The sequence below is a fragment of the Staurois parvus genome, unplaced genomic scaffold, assembly GCF_062004578.1.
Source record: "Staurois parvus isolate SC_StPar_1 unplaced genomic scaffold, SC_StPar_1.0 ptg000684l, whole genome shotgun sequence".
In the NCBI taxonomy this organism is placed as follows: domain Eukaryota; kingdom Metazoa; phylum Chordata; class Amphibia; order Anura; family Ranidae; genus Staurois; species Staurois parvus.
Genome location: NW_028318480.1, coordinates 2,042,574 through 2,064,853, shown reverse-complemented (window position 1 = coordinate 2,064,853; position 22,280 = coordinate 2,042,574). Strand labels below are relative to the sequence as shown.

Below are 22,280 nucleotides of genomic sequence, written 5' to 3'. Positions count from 1 at the left end.
ACGGCTATCCTGGAAGTCCGTCATCACGTGCGCGCGCACCCGGAAGTGGTTGTGGGGAGTGTAAGTGGATGAGAAGTGGTTGGAGGTTTTGTGTTGGTTGAAAATTTTGATAACCTTATTGGCATTTGGACATGGCGAGAGCACAGCTCTCAACTGAGGAGATGATCCTTATATGTACAGTAAGTGTGGCCATTGCAAACATGTTTATAACATGTGAGGGACAGGTAATTGCAATTTTGTGGGTGGGGCCTAGCAGAATCTCACTTGGTGCACATGCTACTTATCTGTACATTAGCTCCTGGGTATTGATGGGTCAATGATATTAACCACTTGCCTACTGGGTACTCCTACCCCCTTCCTGTCCTGGCCAATTTTCATCTTTCTGCACTGTTACCCTTTGAATGACAATTGTGCGGTCATGCCACATTGTACCCATCTTAAATTTATATCAGTTTTTTCAGACAAATAGAGCTTTCTTTGGGTGGTATTGACTTGCTGCTGTGTGTTTTACTTTTTGCTCGATAAACCACAAAATAGCTCATAATGAATAAAAGGCTGTTTATATTATAACATTTGGTAAACTGGTAATTTAGCAACACTGATGTGCGTTTGATGAGGCAGCACTGGTGGGTGGCACTGCTGGCCACAGGTGGGCGTAACTGTTGGGTGGCACTGGTGGGCACTGATCATCGGGGCCGACCCCTGCTTTGATAACTGCTGGTTCTCGGCAGTACTTTCCACACATTCTGATAGCGTGATGAAAGTGCAGCCAAGACCCGGCAAATGCATTTCCCGGTGATCAGCGTGTCATTGGACATGGCTGATCACATGGTAAAAAGCCGCTGTGATTGGCCTTTACCACATCACGTGATCAGCTGTGTCCTTAGGACACAGCAATCACGGAGAGCGCGTTCTGCCAGGATGTCATATGACGCCCTCCCAGAGCTGCCTGGATGCAGTGTAGCGTTATTCGGCTATCTGCGGTCGCCCAATAGGTAACCAGCTAGGCCTTCATGGCTAATCTTTGAATATCTGGACATGTATACTGCGTATAATGCATTACATTCTACAATGTGTTGGTGTACATGGTATTACAGTGTGCAATGCGTTGCTGGATTCTGCATGACAGTGGACAGCGTATCACAGTGTGCAATGCGTAGCTCCATCCTGCATGACAGTGTACAGTGCATTACAGTCTACAATGTGTGGGTGTACACGGTATTACAGTGTATTACAGTGTGCAATGCGTTGTACACTGCAGTGTGCACTAAAGCATTTTACACTCATGCACTGTACACACTAAAGCATTTTACACTCATGCACTGTACACACTAACGTATTTGACATTTTTAGTGTGCAATGCGTTAGTGTGCAATGCCTTGGACAGTACAATACATGTGCATACCCTGAAAAAGGGTCCTGCACATTTTTGGCCCGGATGCGGTGCAATTTGAGGTGTGCAAAATGTTTGTCTCTAATTGCAACGCACACAAATTGCATGTGATTTGCCCAGGAGTGCGGTGTTAGACCACAATGCATGTATGTGAAGCCAGAATAAAAGGATGTGGATTTTGTCTACTTTTACTTGCGCATGTTAACATTATGTAAGTGCATTTTTTTTCTGTTTAACATGCTATAGAAATGCAACATGCATTTGGATGGAGTGTTTTTGTATGTGCATTTTGGAAGTATTCTAAACACACATTGACCCTAGGGCCACACCATATCTTATGCAGGCCATAGATGGGTCGAAAATTGGCCGATTTTTCGTCCGAAAATAAAATCGGCCGATTTTCGGATCGTTAGTGGGCTATTTGTTCGGCTGTTTTTCGGTATTTTGGCAGATTTTTTTTTTCGGTAAAGTTGGAAAAAAAAACGGCCGAATTTGCCGATCGGCCGATTTTCGCGGCAATGATGGGCAAATTGGCCGATTTTTTACTGATAAAAAATCTGCACATGAGCAGTGACCTGCAAGAGGAAGACAAAAAGAAGAAGAAGAAGAAGAGGATGATGATGATGAAGAAGAAGAAGAGGATGAAGAAGAAGAAGAAGAGGATGATGATGAAGAAGAAGAAGAAGAGGATGATGATGATGAAGAAGAAGAAGATGAAGAAGAGGATGATGATGAAGAGGATGATGATGATGAAGAAGATGATGAAGAAGAAGAGGATGATGATAATGAAGAAGAAGAGGATGATGATGATGAAGAAGAAGAAGAGGATGATGATGATGATGAAGAAGAAGAGGATGATGAAGAAGAAGAATAAGAGGATGATGAAGAGGATGATGATGAAGAAGAAGAGGATGATGATGAAGAAGAAGAAGAAGAGGAGGATGATGATGAAGAAGAATAAGAGGATGATGATGAAGAAGAAGAGGATGATGATGATCAAGATGAAGAAGAAGAAGAGGATGAAGAAGAAGAGGATGAAGATGATGAAGAAGAAGAGGATGAAGAAGAAGAGGATGATGATGAAAAAGAAGAAGAGGATGATGATGAAGAAGAAGAAGAAGAAGAAGAAGAGGATGAAAAATGAGAGGAATTCCAGTATGGCAAAAAGTGTCCCTGCAGAGAGCTCCGCTATTTCTTTGACAGTTCCTTGACATTTACAGCGGTTGCAACATTGTATCTATTTGTTTCCGAATAAAAACATCTGTATCCTAAATGGATACAAATAGATACATTGTTGCAACCGCTGTAAATGTCAAGGAACTGTCAAAGAAATAGCGGAGCTCTCTGCAGAGACACTTTTTGCCGGCTGTAGACGGGATGAAAATCGGCCGATTTTTTTTTTTTTTTTTACCATTGCTGGCAACGTCGGCCGCTTGAACAACCAATTTTTCATTTTTTAAAAGAAAAATCGGCCGTTTTTCTCCCCGTCTATGGCCTGCATAAGCATTAGTGTGCCTGGGGGAGGGGGGGACCTTTGGCCTTTCCAAACACAGTAGATGCTCCAAGAATGTTTCCTTGAACTCTTGAAATGGTTAAAAAGGAAAGACACTCTAGATAGCCTGCACTGAGAATTGACTGTCATGATGACGTGTCAATGATTATTTGCTCTCATTTTTCAGGAGTGGTACTGCTTGCGGTTGAAGCTGGTAGAAATCCACCTTCACGTCCTCCACTCACCTTCACTCGTGGCCAGTGGATATTTTGTGGCCGCAGGCAAGAACTGGCATCGAGGACCTGCATAATGACCCTGGCATGCCAGAGGTGGTTTGGAAGCAGCACAGCAATTTGACCATCCCTTTCCTCTATGTTGGTTTTAGGGGTGCAGAATTGCTTCTCGTTCGTGAACGGACTGTCGCCGGATATCAGAGTCCCCATATTTTCAAGATATGTTTTAGCCATGTTGGCTTATTTTTATGTTATTTTCCAAGTGTGTCGCACCTAACCGCACAGTAGTGTGGTGCCATGCGTATTTGTGGCTGTGAATGGGGCTGTTTTTAATAGACGTGTGTAGGTGCAACAACGTTTTCATCATGGTACCTGCGCACATCTACATAGGGCATTGCATTTCTTTGCTGTGCTGGAAAATGTGTGTTCTTGCATGCGTTTCTGCACCACCAATGGTGTGAACAAGTCCTAAGGGCTGGTTCACACTATAGAAACAGTCTAGATGTGTTCCTGATGGGTTTTTTTCATGCCCTTTTGGCATGCATGTTTAGTGTGTTCCAGTACATTTTGGATGCGTTTTGGACATGTTTACATTGCATTTTTGTATCCCTTCCACTTATTTTTTTCTATTTTCTTTGTATTCAATGTAGTTAGGGACATGTGCGTTTTAGTACATTCAAGGACGTTTCAATGTGTTCCAGTACAGTTCTGTGCAGAAACAATGCAGCGTGGTCAACTTTGTTTACAGCACCTGCAATGCACTGAAAATGCAAGTGCTGATGTGAACTATGACATTGACAACCATATAACCTTCTTTCTGTGCGTTTGTGATGCCGAAAAAGCAACTGAAACACATGTAGTGTGAACTGGCCCTAAAGTTTATTAGAGGTCAGGGAACGGGACTGACCAGGAATTGTGAATTCAATCAGACTAGTGGTGAGATACAATCAGCAATTGTATAATAATGTGAGATCTGAGCTGTAGCTGATAGAAAATGAGACACATTCACTTGATCAGTAAATAGATAGTTAAAGAGTGGGGCGGTGATCCATAGATTTGCATATGGGACAGGTGATGGCGGGGTGGGGGAGGGGGTCAAGTTGTATAAGGAGACAGATTTAAAAGAGAAAAATGTTACAATGAAATATACACGGCATGAAACTTGCACATTTCCTAATTGGCAGAAGAGTACATTCATCCACTTTCTAGTCATTAGGCAAAATCATAATTGTTTGATCAATATTCCTGGCACTGACACAACCCAGAAAATTGATCTCCATTTTTTAGGATGTAGCCATGACCGGGATTAGAACTCATGACCCAAGCGCTGTAAGTTCTGAGCTCTAACCACTAAACCACTGTGGGAGACACAGTTTGAGTTATAATGTAGAATAGTTCCATTGTTTGAAAATGATAGAGCGAGTGCTGGTCAAATTATATAGACTAGTAAAATGGTATTACACAAGATAAATATAACCACGAACAGTAGTGCATGAACTCGTGAAAGGTCATCCACCCCTGTGACAGTGTACTACACTATTGAGCACCTTTCTGGCTCCTGTGGCTGAGCTAATTCCTCCCCAGGACCATTTGGGCACCCACCCTGATGGATGGATGGATGGAGCTGGATGACTAACCCATAACTGCCAGCATACCGCTGCACCCCCAGATGTGTGGAGTGTATAACCCATACACATTAATACTTTTGTTCTGGTGAGTGTAGACCAGTCCCAAGGGTGGTTTACCTTTCACGAGTTCATGCACTACTGTCCGTCACGGAGAGACCACACGTGCCATTCATAGGCACTCTCTGAGTTGGTACTCTCACACGAAGGACATTCCATTATTCAGGAATGATTCTATGAACTTATTTTAGCACCATTTACAATATTACATCATTGTTGCAATTCTTTGCACTTTTTGGTTTTTACATGCGTTCATTATTGATCACATGCATTTATAGCGCTGCACTTGTCTTTACCATAGAATAGTTACGTGATTAAAGAGAATGAAGATATATAATTATATTGGGAAATTAGAAGTATATAAATTATTTGAGATATAAGTGTGTAAATGTTTAACATTTGAGTACAGAATGTTTGACATTCATTAGTAAATGCATTAGTTTCCTGATCATTTTGGAGACACAGCAAGAAAATAAATAGAAGAAAATAGAAAATTCTAATACAGGTGTACAGGTGTATTTAAAACATTCTAAGAATTCTTTTGCCATCATGAAAACGCCAATGTAAATAAAGCCCACGCTTGTGCGCCATCTAGCGAACATATCCGGTATTGCACCTAAAAATGTGCCAGTGATAGCAAAGTAGTCAATAGACGCTCGTCAATGAGCTTGCTAGACGCTGGTCAGACGACTGATTGATTGACCGGAGTCTGCCTGAATGGTCAGTCTCTGCTATTACACTCACATCTTAGTGAATCAGGGCCCACTTGTCTTTTACACCCGACTACCCTCCAATCCACTCTGCCTAAACAGAAAAGGACAGCTGCCCCTCTGTGTTTTTTAGCAGACCTGATTGGACCCAGAGGTAGGTGGGTGTAAACGAACACAAGACCATTTACATCCGCTTGTCCATAGGGATGAAAAGACCATCTGATCAGGTTCGCCTGAAAAACTGACAGGCAGACCTGATCAGAAAGGCTATGTGCAAGGGGCCTAAATTCTATGTCGTATGTGTTTAACCACTTACCTTCCTGAGGATTTACCCCCCTTAATGACCAGGCCTCCTTTTGCTACTCGGCACTACACTAATTCAACTGATAATTGCACGGTCATGCAATGTTGCACCCAAACGAAATTTACGTCCTTTTTTTCACACAAGTAGAGCTTTCTTTCGGTGGTATTTGATCAGCTGTGCACTTTTTATTTTTCACGCTATAAACAAAAAAAGACAAAAAATTTTGAAGAAAAACTATATTTTTTACTTTCAGCTATAAAAAATATATAGTAAACTCAAAGTTAGTTATAAATTTAGGGCAAAATGTATTCTGCTACATGTTTTTGGTAAAAAAAATCCCAATAAGTGTATATTGATTGCTTTGTGTGACAGTTATAGTGTCTACAAACTATGGTATAGATACTGCACTTTACGCCATTTTTTTGCTATACAGCGCTGTGCTAGTTTAACGGACAATTGCGCGGTCATGCAATATGGTACATAAATGAAATTTATGTCCTTTTTTCACACAAATAGAGCTTTCTTTCGGTGGTATTTGATCGCCTGTGCGTTTTTTATTTTTTGCGCTATAAAAAAAAAGTCTTGACAATTTTGAGAAAAAAAAACAATATTTTGGACTTTTTCCTTTAAAACATGTCCAGTAAAAAAAATTTAAAAATCAAATTTCGTCATAAATTTCGGCCAAAATGCATTCTGCGACATGTCTTTGCTACAAAAAACCCCAATATGTGTAAATTAATTGGTTTACGTGAAAGTTATAGCAATTACAAATGGCGGGAAAGATACTGGGATATTTAATTTTTTTTTATACTAATAATGGCGGCGATCAGCGACTTATGGCGGGACTGCGGCGGACATTCTGACACTGGGGGGGAACTGACTTGGGGTCACTGACATCCCCAGTGACACCAATACAGTGATCAGTGCAAAAAAACCCCCACTGACACTGTACTAATGGCACTGGGGAGGTAGGGGTTAACTTTTTTTATTTACTGAAAGGGTTAACTGTGTGAGGGGAGTGTTTTACTAGGGGGCGGGGGTGTGTACTGCACGGGACACGCTGATCGGGAGAGATAAACTCTTCTCTCCAGCTCAGCATGTCAGGAGCTGACAGGGAACTGACAGAAAGCAGAGCTGCTGCAGCCCTGCTCTCTGTCAGTGATTTCCGCTAATCGGCGGGACACAGACGGTAACGACCGGCTGTGACCCGGTGACTGACATCCGCAGCCATGATCGGCGGGACAGGTAGGGCGGTGGCGTGCTTTGCGCGCGCCCCCTACCTGTTTTGCAACACGTTTTAAAATGTGGTTTTGCCCAGCCGTGCCGCCCTGCCGCCATATTTCTACAGTGGCTGGGCGGCATGTGGTTAACATGCAAACCCATTAAGAAAGTATTTGAACAACAAGTTATAGATCTGAATGATAAAAATATGAATGCAAACTACTCATTTGGAGGGGCTGCCCTGGGAGAATCGGTAATTGAAAAAGATTTGGGGGTCCTTGTAGTCCACAGACTTAGAATGCAATGCCTAGCTGCAGCTAACAAAGCCAGCGGAATACTCTTGCGCATTAAAAAGGCCATACAATCCAGAGATAAATCAATAATTCTAACCCTTTACAAAACACCAGTTTGGCCTTTATCTTGAATATGCATGTAAGCAGGTGCTTACAAGCTGTTTCTTGTTGAGTACATGTGTATTTTGATGTTATCTAATTTTTCAGGCTGCCCAGGTTGGGAAGGGGTTAAACTCTGCTCTTCACTTTCTCAGGCATTTTTGGGCTCTGCTCACCACTTTGTGTTGATATAGAAAGAGGTGAGGCTCTAACTAGAGGCTTTTTTTGTTGCCTGGATGGGAACTGCAGCAACAGGCTGAGAGAACCATATACAGCACAGCAACCGATGGAATGCTTCCCCGGGGGGAATAAAACTTGGAGCCAGGACACTGCCACAGCCTGTAGTAGGTAGTTAGGTACGAACTCTGTCGCTAATTGTTTGCTGCTGGACTCTATTCCATGAACATACAGTAAAAGTCCTTTAACTGTTCTATTGCTTGCCTGAAGTTACTGCAAAGGATTGCATTGCGGAGTATAGTGTATACTAAGAAACAGGGCCTGTTAAACACACATGGGGTGAAGAGAAAGACACATAGTTACCAAGGACAACCAGTACTATGGGAATGACATAGCAGCCAAACAATTGAAGGAGAGTACCAGCATGATGGCTTTTCTGTTCAGCAAGAGGGTTGGATCTCTGATGCCCTCCCTAGCGGTCAGTAACCCAAGTACCTGGGACCATACCCACATAGCGGAGACCTCATGGACCTAGCCGCAGGTACGGGAGAGCTGAAGAGTTAACTTGTGCACTCATAGAAGTCCGTGTACGCAGGTGCAGTCTACTTTCTGAACTGTAAGTGGCGCTTGTCCACAGCAGCATTGCAAGTGGAGGAGGAAATCAAGTGGAACCTATTTCCTCTATGGTTTCCTCGGTCATAGTAAGGCAGCTCTCCGATTGGATGCCGGAACCGCATGTGACTTTTGCATCAAAGTTGGATCAGGCAGATTCTATTTTAGACCCGTGCTTCCTGTTCTAGAGTGCATTTTGCAAGTGACTAGAGAAGGAACAGGTCACTTGTCTGTCAAGAACAGAGCTTAGCATCAGGGAAAGGTTCCAGAGGAGTAGGGAAAGTGCAGGGACATGCCATCCTTCCAGGAAGTCTCCCTTTTGGGTACAGACTGGCCAGGCCTCATTCCACTCCTCGAGACAGATGCTATAGGCAACTCTGGTCTACCACTCTACTGTTTGCTGTACAACTTGTGAGTGCTCCCGGTTGGGTTCCTTTCCTGCTGGGCTTGTGTTTTCTGCTGCTGCACATGCTGCACCTCCACATATCCATGCTTAGTGCACAGCAGGACTGGGTGACAAGAACGCTGGACTGATGGAGCGGGATACAAACTCAGCAGTATCCCCCTCAAAATGCTTCATTCTGGGAGATAAGGTGTACAGCGATATGGGACAGAGTGGACACAGTTGGAATATCTTGTTACACAGCTGCACAAGGTGGATAGCTCACATCTATGTATGGAGTGCTGCCTTAATGTTGAGGTAACATGAAGACGGATCCATCTGGTCTTGGGCATTAGGGAGCGTGCACACCCCACCCACATGCAGTTCAGTTTTGGTCACCAATCCTCAGGCAAGATATCTTTGAACCAGGGGCAGACTGACCATTTGGAAACTTGGGCACTGCCCGAGGGCCCTGGGTCAGTAGGGGGCCCCATGAGATGCCCCTGGTACCTTTTTCATAGGCTTTTTTGAGTTTGGGAAAGAACACAGGGGCCCCATGATCCCCTATTGCCCGGGGGCCCTATGAGTTGTCAGTCCGCCCCTGCCTTGAACTAAAGAGTTCAGCAAAGAGGTAACAAAATTAATAGGAGACTAAAAGATCTCAGTTATTTGGGAACAATTACAAAGATTGTACTTTTTCACTCTGGAAAAGAGGTGCTTAAGAGCGGATACAATCCTGATGTACAGATACAAACAGATGCATGATAGCACATTATGCTCTTAGCTTGCAGGAAAAAGATTTTTTTTCTTTTTGCGGTTTACTACCGCTTTACAGTGAAAGAAAAGCCTAATCAGTCAGGGAGCCCATCCCATGCAGTCCAGCAACAACAACCCTGAATATGCAAAGCACTTTACACATGCTGTCATTCAGATGTTTGGCTTTCACTTGTGTAATCTGGCCACTAGAAAAGTCATCATAAGACAAAACTCATACAATGTTCCAACAGTCTGAAAAAGTGGAATTCATTTATCTTCATAGATTTCTTGAGGGACATTGTTAAATATTTCTGTCCCAAGTAGAGGAGCTTCTCCAACCCAGTCTGCAGGAGGACCACCATATTTCCTCTGACCATTAACCTGTACAATATTAATATTACAACTTTCCATCAGCTCTAGAAGGGAAGCTTTATTGTCTTTATTCAGAGAATTAATCCAAGCCTTGCTCTCAGTGTCCATCACGTTGTTGTCCATCATTAGAGAATGATCTGCTCTCTCCATGGGATCAGAGGCTGAACTGAGCTCTTTTCCACGCTCTGTTCGGGAGAAGCAGACAAAATCCTCAGTCTCCTCCATGGGCCATAATCAGTGGGTAGAAAGATAGCCCCTAGTTCCCTCCAAAAGCCCCTGTCACACTACCTATCCTGTCTATTTTTAATCTGCTCCAGTCCAGTCGCATGCATCACTAGAGAGATCAGCAGCAGGAGGAATGAGGCCCTGATTCCCCTATATAGATATTTTGTTGTCACTAGAGGGATTGGCAACAGGAGGAAAGCAGCCCTTATTCCCCTATATAGATTTTTAATTAGACCTCATTAAAGCAGAGTTCTTCCCAAAGTGGAAGCTCCACTTGCTTGCCTCCTCCCCCCCTCCACTGCCATATTTGGCACCTTTTGGGGGGGAGGGGGGAGCAGATGCCTGGTTTGACAGGTACCCGCTCCCACTTCCAGCTCAGTTCGCCATGGTGAAGTGAGCCAGAAGTTCGGCCCCCTCTTTCCTCCCGCAGTCTCCTGGGAACTTGCACAGGTCCCAGATGACTGCTGGACCAATCGGGATGCGTAGAGCAACTCGTGCATGTTCAGTGGGCACCCAGCTGTGAAGCCGCAAGCTGTCACAGCCTGGTGCCCACAGTTGAGATGTCGGCGCTGTGGAGAGAAGAAGAAGAGAAGGGACGGCGTGGGTGAGCACGTCACTGGAACCTGGGACAAGTGAGTGTGTGTTTATTAAAAGTCAGCAGCTACAGTTTTGTGTAACTGCTGACTTTTAATAAACACAAAAATGTCTGGAACATCACTTTAACAATACTGACAATACTGTGTCCAGTTCTGGAGAACTCACAAAAAGATATTGATAAGACAGAACAAGTCCAGAGACAGGGAACAAAAATGGTGAAAGATCTGAGAGATAAGACATATCAGGAGATACTTCGGGAATGTTATATGTACAATATGGAGGGAAGAAGGGAAATGGGAGACGTGATTGAAAGCTTTAAATACATCAAGAGGGTTGAATAAAGTGCAGGAGGGCAGTATTTTCAATATGAAGCCAAGATCAAGAACACGGGGACATGACATCAAACTAACTGAAGGAACGTTCAAAACTCATCTTAGATAGCATTATTTTACTGAAAGAGTGGTTGATTCTTTTATTAGACTTCCTTCAGAGGTAGTGAGTCAGTCAACAGTGAGTGGATTCAAACATGCTTGGGAGAACATAGATCTACATATTAGGAAAAAAAAGTTAAAAAAGAACAAAACAAAACAAAAACTTATAAATAAAAAAATGGGGCAGACTCAATGGACCATTTCGGCTTTTTTCTGCTGTCAATCTTCTCTGTTTCACATTATTCCACATCTCCGGCTGTCCTGTATCACTGAGTGGCTGCTGAAGGAGAGAGTAGGGAGTGCTGACAACAGTTGTCAAGTGCCCTCAGAACCGAAGCTGCAGGATCATGTGACCAGACTGGAGCAGATTACAAATAGGTAAGTACACAGATTTTTTTTTAAACAGGGGTCAGCAACCCGTGGCTCCAGAGCCGCATGTTGCTCCATCATCACTCTGCTGCAGCTCCCTGTATATATGTCACATCTACCAATGTGTGACACCCCGCCAGACACCCCGCTGGCACGACATTTATTGTGATAGGGTGGCCAACCTGATAAGGCAGCCAACCATGGATAAATCCAAGAAAAGAAAAGTTTCAAAAGCAAACAGAATGTTTAATAGTTCGTGGGCAGATTAATTTGCTTTCACTACTGACAAGACCAGACAAACTTGTATTCAAAACATGGAATGCCATCCCAACACTTATATGAACATGAAAAAGTATGCATTTGGAGTCCGTGTCAATCTTCGGATCCACATATATATGTGAGCAGGTCTTCTCCAACATGAACTATAGTAAAAACAGACATCCTCTCAGACAACCGTTTACAATCCTGTGTGAAGATGAAGGATCTTACAGCTGAGGTTCAGGAGCAAAAATCACATTAGCCAGGTAAAATAAATATTTTGATTGGCTATTATTTTGCAAACATATATTTTACATTGTTCAGTGAAATAGTCCTTTTTTTATTCAAGTTGACAGCTGACTGCATGCTCCAGTACACATTGGCACACAGATTTAAAAGTAATCTTCAACCCAGCGTTTTTTTTTCGGAGTTCAAAATGTTTTTGTTGCATGGAGAAATAAAAATTTGTTTTCTCTGTAGCAGTTCATTGATTTCATAAATGCAACACACTAGGTTTTTTCATACATAGCATAAAGGTAAAAAATGATCTATGCAGTGTTATCTTCATTTTAGAAGTCATAAGGGTTTTGTGGCTCCCAGTGGGTTTTTTTTTTTTTTTTGTGGGAAATGGGTCCAAATGGCTCTTTGAGTGTTTAAGATTGCTGACCCCTGGGTTAGGCAGGATAGATGGGAGGAGGGGGAGAAAAAATTTAAAGAATAGTTAGACTAAGGCTTTTGTTGCAGTTTAGGATTCCTGGAAAAGATACAAAGAAAATTTGAGATTATATGAAAGGTGGTTAAATTGCTCTGGTAAAAAAAGGATTGTACAAGTACAGGAGCTGAAGTGATTAAAGCTGGACTTCAGGCTGGCCATACATGGGTTGATTTTCGAACGATTTTTCGTGGTTCCGCCACATTTAGTTTATCAGCATGCTGGAAAATTTGTGAAAAACTACCGATTTTCTAAATAATTGGTGGCACAATTGGATTACAGAATGAACAATGTTTTCAATTTTTGATTGATAAATCGTTTGGAATTCGACCCATGTATGGCCTGCTTCAGCCTTACATTCGGACTTGCACATTCCTACAGGCTCCTCTACTCTACTGAAAGTTCTTACTCTGATTTCACTGCACACTGTGAGCTTCTCACAGTGTGCATGAGAAACTGCAGCAAGTCAGATAGAGCCTACCTCATTTCCTGGCTGAAGGACATTCAGCATCATCTAACTCTTTCCTCACCAGCCTTACTGTCCCTGTCCCATCCCTTGTATTAATTAAATTTACATTCTTTCAATCATGAAGGTTCAGCATCACATGTGGGCATAACACCTCCAGACTGATACACACTTGACAAGGCATTTTAATATTAGCATAACTCCTCCCAAAACTCAGCCTACTGTTTGCATAATGGATGAAGACTTTAGAGAGGGGTACTGAGACAGAGTACTGTGATGTTTTCAGGAAACTATGTAAAACACCATGCCAATCCCTTCGCCCCTATCAGCCATGATCTGCCTGCATTGCATAGAGAAGCACAGAGCCCCAGTGATTATATCACAGGGTTTAAAAATGGTATGTAACAAAAAAGGAAAGGTTTAGCATGCTGACTGGGAAGGGGGGCAGGGTAGGCATAATATTTTAGATTAGACTTCAGTTTTAAAGTGGAACTTCACCCAAATGAGGAAGTTCTGCTTGTCCCCATCCTTCCCCCCTCCACTGCCATGCTGGATCCCTTAACCTTATATTAAAAGTCAGCAGCTACAGTATTTGTAGCTGCTGACTTTTAATTTTTGGGCGGGAGCCTGAAGCTCCGCTTTAAACTAAGAATTCCTCTGTATTAGATCATCTAATAAGTAATATTCTGCATCAGCTGTAGGTGGAATTGTTATTTATTTTATATATGCCGAGAGTTGGTTTTTAACTGATAAACCTCCATAGGGTGCCATGAATGGTGTCTGTTGTTAAAGCAGCATTACATGATGTTTAGAAGATGGTATGAAAATATCAGCCTGTACAAGCAGAAGCTTAGGCTGGTGATTCATTCTGGTGCCCCAAGAAGGAGGTTCTTTTTTCCATTTACTTCCATTTATGTGAAGGTTTTGTAGAGCCTGGCTTTGGTCCCAAGCAAGCCCAGCTCCTTTTATATAACTTCTAACACCCATTCCTGTAATTCAGATGTTCCATTCGGGGATTTCCAAAGCAACGGCTGAAAGGTCAGTTTCTTAAGGAAAATAAAAAAAAGAGAGTTTGGAAACTGATCCCCAAAAGTGTTTTCTAACAGACTAGCTGTTGGTTCTGTCTGTTTGAGTTAACACTCAGTTATTTTATTTTTATCAAAAGATTTCTCATTAAAAGCCGCACCTATTAAAAATAACTTTCAAAGGGATCCTGCATTGAAAAAAAACAGCAAGGCTGCTACTGCTAACCTCCATGTGAATATGCTAGCTGCCTGGCAGTAATGTCGAACCCCTGGCTTCAACACATCTAGTGTCTGAGTTGTAAAACAAGATACATTTGAAGTCAAAGGAAAGCCAAAGTGTATGTTTGTTTCAGCTCAGGAACTCAATAATGGCCATTTCATCAGAATGACAGCCAGACAGCTAGCATTTTGATGAAAAGTCATCAATGGATTTTCCTATTCACTTTAAAGCAAGTAGCTGTTGATATAATGAAATGGCAACTATGGTATTTGTATTGTTTTAGACACACAACGACTGTAGGGATTTTACAGGCAGAGCAGCCAGGTGCATACAATGCCACCATGGAAATAGAGAGCCATTCAGCATCCAGACTCTTGGTGATCTAAAATATAAAATCTTTATATTTGCCAGGAATTGAGTTTTAAATATGAGATCTAGGCAGAAATAAATATGTTTAATTTATTTTTACATACAGCTACCATAAGTACCTGACTTGATATTAGACCCCTGTTATCCCCTGTACAGCAGAACTCAGATCAGGAGAAGAAGGGGCTCTGCTGTATGCACATGTGTTTATAGAGAGCATGCTGACAGGAGGAAAGAACAGAGAGAGCAGAGAGGGTGACTTATCAGTGTGTTGTTGCTCCTTCATAGTCCAATCAGCAGGCTGGGATTACATGGGTGACACCACTGTACTCCCTGAATCGGTAGTAAACCTAAAAACAAAAATGTATTATATTGCAGCTGACCAATTTATAGAGAAGTTAGCTGCATTAGTTTTCTTTTTTAGGCTGTTTTCACTTGGTGATCCTTTCAGTAAGTCTGTTTTTTTTTTCAAATGTTATCAGACCAAGCTGTCCAGACAAAGAAGCAATTAGAGTGTTGAGACAACCCATTTAACAGGGACAGGCTGCTTACAATTAATTTATGTAAATCCTTTGTCCCAAAAGGAAAAAAAACGTAACTGCTTAAAAAGTGTTAGCCGGATTTCCCTTTCCCTATTTCGTTGATCAAGTCCATCTAAATCTGTTATTCTAACACTACCTTCTCCCCAGAATGACATTGCTGCTCTACAAAGGTATCTCCATTACTCCTCCAGTGACGTGGAAACACCCTAAGTTATAAAGTGTGTTATTGTTTATATCACGAGTTGATAAATAAGGAAAAACAAAGCCTAAAAAAGAAAAGAAAGCTCATGCACCCACTGCATTTAAAGGAATTCTACATTTTATATATATATTTATTTATTTTTAATAACAAACATGTCCTACGTACCTGCTCTGGACAAAGGTTTTGTGCAGAGCAGCCCCAATTCTCCTCTTCTTGGGTCCCCTGCCGGTGCTCCTGGCTCCTCCCCCCTTTAAGAGCACCCATAGCAAGTTGCTTGCTATTACGGCACTCATGCAGGCTTGCTCTCAAGCCATGCTCTGTGCTTCCATTTACACACACAGCTTGGCCAAACCCCCTGCTTTCTCTTCACTAGCTGTGATTGACAGGAGCTGGAGCCAATGACTCCCACTGCTGCATGTCTGTCTATGGAGGAGAAAAATCCAAGAGAGATTTTTTGCATACAGACATTTATTTATTTTAATGCATAGAATGCATTTGGAACCACTTTAAGAATTGGTACGCGGACATATATTACATGAAACACCCTCCTAGTGTAGGGTGCTAGGTAAATTTAGTTTTGTGGCTTCTTCTGTAAGCAAAGGAGCATTGATTGTTTGTCCTGGTCTGTTCAGGGTTTCTCAGGCTGGGAACCTGATTGTTTCCTCTTGCCTCTGGAATAAACTTCCAAAGTTTAGGGTGAGTCAAATAATCAGCTTGAATCATTATTATGTTACAGCCAATCCCTGGAGAGGAGTGTCCAGTATGGGGCTGGAAAAGTAATAAATAGGCAGAAGCACCGGAGAGCTGGGTCCTTCCACCCCAGGAGAGTTCCAAAGTGTGAGGGGGGGCTGCTGCCATCATGTAGCCAAGGGATTGTGCAGCTGTCCTAGGAGACAGTTCTTCTCCAGACCAGATCCCTTGTGCTGAGGGCCTGGATGGATCTGCTTAGAATCTGATTGCAGGACCTCACCACAAGGGATCTGGTCTGGAGAAGAACTGTCTCACTCACTGGTCCATGTTCAGGGGAAGCTGGAAGGTGGCAGCTGTCCTGGGGTCTTGTGAGTAAAGACCCTGAACTGATCCCTCCTTTGAATGTGCAGTGTTCTGGAAATCGCATTGGCTACCAGTAATTGTGCAGAGGCTCAAGGTAACCAGATGTCAAAGAAACTTTCCTCATGGCCTTCAACTGTGAGGTCCTATCCTGTTCAGAAAGTTTTTTCATGGTTTTTTCATGTGAGGGTTTAGAGCTGATTCACACATGTGCGGTGTGGATTGAAGCTTAGGTTTCACAGCTAACTGACACAGTAGTTCAGCGGTTCATGTTAGGTTTACATCAGGTTCAGGACTGGATTAAGTCGACATTTTATCCTGTTCACACATGTGCAGTTTAGGAACGATTCCCATAGAAGTCAATAGCCTGTAATCCGCACCTGAACTGGACCACACTGCTCAGAAATTGTACAAGACTCTTCAAATCGCACTCAATCCAGGCCGACAGTGCACCGGACATACAGTTGTGTTTAAAATAATAGCAGTCAGACATCACTAACCTGATCAGTCACTGTTTTTGGTAGAATTGATATTTCTACATGGCAAATAATTTACTAGCAGGTGTAGTAGAGTAATAGAAATCCAACAGACCCAACAGTCATGACATGTACTGCTGATTCTGTGTAATTGAATCACTAATTGAAAAGGGCATGTTCAAAATAATAGCAGTGTGGAGTTCTATTAGTAAGGTCATTCATTCTTTGAAAAGCAGGTGGCAATTATTGCCCTTATTTAAAGAAGGAAGGCAGCAAATGTTGTACATGCTGGTTACAGTGCATTTCTCTCTGAAATTCTAAAGAAAATGGGTCGTTCCAGACATTGTTCAGAAGAACAGCGTACCTTGATTAAAAAGTTGATTGGAGAGGGGAAAACATATAAAGAAGTGCAGAAAATGATAGGCTGCTCAGCTAAAATGATCGTAAATGCTTTAAAATGGCAACCAAAACCTGAAAGACGTGGCAGAAAGCGAAAAACTACCATTCGAATGGATAGAAGAATAGCCAAAATGGCAAGGACTCAGCCAACAATCAGCTCCAGGAAGGTCAAAGAAGGTCTAAAGTTACCTGTGAGTACTGTTACAATTAGAAGACGCCTATGTGAAGCCAAGCTATCTGCAAGAAGCCCCCGCAAAGTCCCACTGTTGAAAAAAAGACATATGCTGAAGAGGTTACAATTTGCCAAAGAGCACATTGACTGGCCTAAAGAGAAATGGTGCAACATTTTGTGGACTGATGAAAGTAAGATTGTTCTTTTTGGGTCTAGTGGCAGGAGACAGTTTGTCAGACGACCCCCAAACACTGAATTCAAGCCACAGTACACTGTGAAGAAAGTGAAGCATGGTTGTGCAAGCATCATGATATGGGGATGTTTCTCATACTACGGTGTTGGGCCTATGTATCGCATACCAGGGATCATGGATCAGTTTGAATACATCAGAATACTTGAAGAGGTCATGCTGCCTTATGCTGAAGAGGAAATGCCCTTGAAATGGGTGTTCCAACAAGACAACGACCCCAAACACACCAGTAAACGTACAACATCTTGGTTCCAGACCAACAAGATTGACGTTATGGAGTGGCCAGCCCAATCCTCGGATCTTAATCCAATAGAAAACTTGTGGGGTGACATCAAAAATGCAGTTTCTGAGGCAAAACCAAGAAATAGAGAAGAACTGTGGAATGTAGTCCAATCATCCTGGGCTGGAATACCTGTTCACAGGTGCCAGAAGTTGGTTGACTCCATGCAACACAGATGTACAGCAGTTCTCAGAAACAGTGCTTATACAACTAAATATTAATTAAGTGATTCAAAGGAAAGCAAAATCTTCAAACATTTTTCAGTTTATATAGTGAATGTTTGAGTTTGTAAAGAAGAATACAAACACTGCTATTTTTTTGAACAGTCTAATATTCACTTTTCTTCAATTTTTTTAGAGGAACAACACAAATTTGATATATTTTTCTTCATGTTTTGATTTGGAATAGAATGTGTAGTGTTCCCAATGCATTTGTGTGTTTGTGTGTATGGAAATAAAAGCTATTAGAAGGATTTTGAGCTTTATTCACTTTTTTCAACACACTGCTATTATTTTGAACACAACTGTATGTGAACAGGCACCATAGAAAGCAATGTTATTTCACATGTCATGCAAATTGGATGCGGTTCAAACCGCATCCAATCCCCATATATGTGAACCAGCACTTAGACTGTCCAACATTCACATTTAGACTGTCCAACATGCACATTTACCCATTTGCTATATGCTAATAATTTTTGCCCTAACCCCTCTTCTGTTAAAGTTTCTTCAAGCAGTAAATCTTAAAAAGACATCCCCTAGACTGGTGTGAATGGACTAGCGTTTGCGATGGCAGGTAGCCTCTGTCCTTTAGAGAAGGACCAGTTAATACCAGCGGCCCCTATGTGGTTAGTGCTACATGCATTTTTGGTTTTGGATGTAATAACACTTTAACTGTTACAGAGAATGTGGTGTCACCGTCCTTGCTGTTCTTTATGACAGAGTTGTATGAGTCTCAATATTGCCTGGAGGGTATTACAATTCTTTGGCAGGTTCACTTAATTCTGTTTCAGCTTAGTTGTGTGCCTGTGGTTTATCTTTAAACTTGGGCCTGTCTCTGGAGATTTCAGGTCAATGACAGTCAAAGATTACACGCATTTAATAAAGACATGTGTAAGCAACAAAAGAAGAATTTACCACAGATGAGACATATTTGTATCCAGATGACCAGATCCTTCTCTAATCCAGCATTTTTCAACCACTGTGCCGCGGCACACTAGTGTGCCGTGAGATATTGTCTGGTGTGCCGTGGGAAAAATTCCAATTTCATCCGTAACATGTGGCCTCGGCTCACAAATAGACCAATCATTAGAATCTAATGATTGGTCTATTTGTGAGCCGAGGCCACATGTTACGGACTATAAATAGCTCCGGTGTCACTGTTACACTGACAGGAGAAGACATCGCAGTAGATCACCGATGCGCAGAAGAGCACCAAAGGATCTGGACTCTGGAGGATTATCGCGGACGCAGAACAGAAGAGCGCTGAGTGATGGATCTGGAGGAGACAGGAGCAGAAGAGCGCTGACTGATGGATCTGGATGGAGTGCTGAGTGTGAAGGACAGCGGCTATCTGGAGGAGACAAGCGCAGTAAGTACTGAGTGACAGTGAGACAGGAACAGATACTGCAGTGATGGACAAATTTTTGAAAAGGAAAGAACTGGACTCTGAACAAAATTCGGAGCCAGATAAGAGCCCAAGTATGAGTGGGGATCAAAAGAAAGCAAAGATGGTTAGCTCAAGGAAATTCTCTGGCACAAGGCAATATAGCAAAAGCTACGTATATTTCATTTGGATTTACTTTCACCGGAGATGCAAAGAAACCAACTCCACTGTGTGTGGTGTGTGGTGAAAAGCTATCTAACAGTGCTATGGTCCCAAGTAAACTTAAACGCCATCTCCAAACGAAACACCCTTCGCTTCAAAACAAGAATGCGGACTTTTTTGTTCACCTGCGTGAAAACACGGAGAAACAGGCAACTTTCATGAGAAAAACCACAAAGGTAAATGAAAGAGCTCTTAAAGCTAGCTATCAAGTTGCTGAACTTATAGCCAAGTCAAAAAAGTCGCACACTGTGGCAGAGACATTAATACTTCCCGCCTGCAAAGCTATTGTAGAGGAGATGCTCGGACCTGAAGCAGCTAAGGAAATAGACAAAGTCCCTCTCTCAGACAACACAATTTCCAGACCTATTAATGACATGTCTGCAGACATAGAAAGTGTGGTTTTGGAAAAGATCCGTATCAGTGAGAAATTTGCATTGCAACTTGACGAGTCTACTGATATCAGTGGACATGCTCAACTCTTGGCCAATGTGCGTTTTGTGGATGGTGATGCAATTAGAGAAAACTTCTTTTTTTGCAAGGCATTGCCAGAAAAAACAACAGGAGAAGAAATTTTTCAGGTCACATCAGAATACCTTGAACAAGGAGGACTTAAGTGGGAAAACTGCACAAGTGTCTGCACCGATGGAGCTGCAGCCATGGTCGAGCGCACCAAAGGCTTTGTAAGCAGAGTGAAGGAAAGAAATCCAGATGTGATTGTTACGCATTGTTTTTTACACCGTGAGGCCCTCGTAGCCAAGACTTTACCAGCAGACCTAGTTCCTGTGTTGGATGATGTTGTGCGCATGGTAAACTTTGTAAAGTCACAACCCGTGAAAAGTCGCATGTTTGCAGTTTTGTGTGAGGAGATGGGAGCGAAGCATAAAACCTTGCTGTTTCATACGGAGGTCCGGTGGTTGTCGCGTGGCAAGGTCTTGGTTCGTGTGTATGAGCTGCGGGAGGAACTTAAAGTGTTTCTGACAAATGAGAGGTCAGATTACGCAAAGCTGCTTGCAAGTGATGAGTGGTGTGCAAGGCTGGCATACCTGGCAGATATTTTTCATCATCTGAATGAGCTGAACACACGAATGCAAGGCCGAAATGAAAATCTGCTTACAAGTACAGATAAAATAAATGGATTCCGTTTAAAGGTGCAACTCTGGCATCAGCACGTGGAAAGTGGCAATCTTGAAATGTTCACACTCACCAAGCAATGGCAAGGTGTTCACACTGCTGCACTGGGTGAGATAATAGTTAAACATTTAAAAACTCTCGAGGAGAAGTTGTCATTTTATTTCTCTTCAGTCTCCACTGAATGCCTTGACTGGGTTAGGGACCCTTATAGCTCAGCATCAGTTGGTGGAAAGGACATGACTTTACAGGAGCAGGAGGAACTAACTGAACTGAGACAAAATCGTGGTTTCAAGCTAAGATTTGCTGATCTACCTTTGGACAGTTTTTGGTTGGATACTGCCAAGGAGTTCCCCATTCTGGCAAACAAAGCTATTTTGACATTGCTCCCATTTTCCACTACATATCTGTGTGAGATGAGCTTTTCAAGCCTGATTGCTATAAAAACTAAAGACAGAGAGAGACTGAGAGCTGTTGACGAAGAGCTACGTGTGTGTCTTTCTTCGATTCCTGCCAGAATATCAGCTTTGTGTGCAGCCAAACAGGCCCAGGTTTCGCACTGAGTAAGTAAACAGAAATATGAACAATTATAAAATACTTTATTATTTCATAATAAAGTAATTATAAAATAATTTCTTTGTGTTTGATTCCTATTCAAGAGAATTACTTTATATATAGTCAATATAGGCACAAAGGTAAATTTTTTTAACATTTTCTAATGGTGGTGTGCCTCGTGATTTTTTTCATGAAAAAAGTGTGCCTTTGCACAAAAAAGGTTAAAAAACACTGCTCTAATCTACAGCCGCACCCAGATGAAGAACGTTCCTTGGCTTTATGAGAATGATTCTATTTGTACTGTACTGGTTGCTGTGTGTCTGTATTTAATTTAGCTGTCTAAACAAGGGTTGGTACAGTACCATGGTCAGCTCACAGCAGTACAAGTCATCACAAACGCACTGTCGGTGTCATTGTATTCTCATTAAGGGGTTATGGGTTTGGAAAACACAGAGATTTGACACTGACAGGCCAAACAGCCTGTGTAGATGTAGCCTTACATGTGTTCACATTATTGAGAATTGTAGTCATTTTTCTATGTAGTTTTTCCTCCAACTGTAGAAAGATTTCTGTACTCTGTCTGTGGTCTCATTAAAGCATACCTATACCCATAAAAGGGAGTTCCACTTTTCTGCCTCTTCCCCCCTCCTTTATCAGTTTTGGATGCTTTAAATTTTTTTGCAGGGGAACAGGTACCTGGTTTTGACAGGTACCTGCTCCCACTTCCACTCAGATCATCTATGCAATCTGAGTAGAGATGAGCGAATCGAACCAGGCGAACCGGAATTCGATACGAATTTCAGGAAAAATTCGATTCACGTCGAATCCAAATATTTGCCTACTTCGGGTGCGCGAATCGGATTTTTCCCGATCAGCCGGCAAAAGTGTCCCTGCAGAGAGCTCCGCTATTTCTGACAGTTCTCTGACAGAAGGAACACATGTACAGCGGTTGAAACATTGTATCTATTTGTTTCCATTTAGGATACAGATGTTTTTATTCG

The 22,280-nt window shown here is 42.2% G+C and overlaps 1 protein-coding gene across 1 annotated transcript; it reads left to right on the top strand.

The window, feature by feature from the left end:
* The first annotated feature begins 19,640 nt into the window (after positions 1–19,640).
* LOC149447492 (SCAN domain-containing protein 3-like) lies at positions 19,641–21,287 on the top strand. Its single transcript, XM_089652486.1, has one exon. The coding sequence runs from the start codon at positions 19,641–19,643 to the stop codon at positions 21,285–21,287; it is 1,647 nt and encodes a 548-aa protein (XP_089508612.1).
* Positions 21,288–22,280: the final 993 nt, after the last annotated feature.

Excerpts from the sequence above, each read along its gene's own strand:
- LOC149447492 (XM_089652486.1), top strand. The coding sequence starts at position 19,641 with ATGGTCCCAAGTAAACTTAAACGCCATCTCCAAACGAAACACCCTTCG.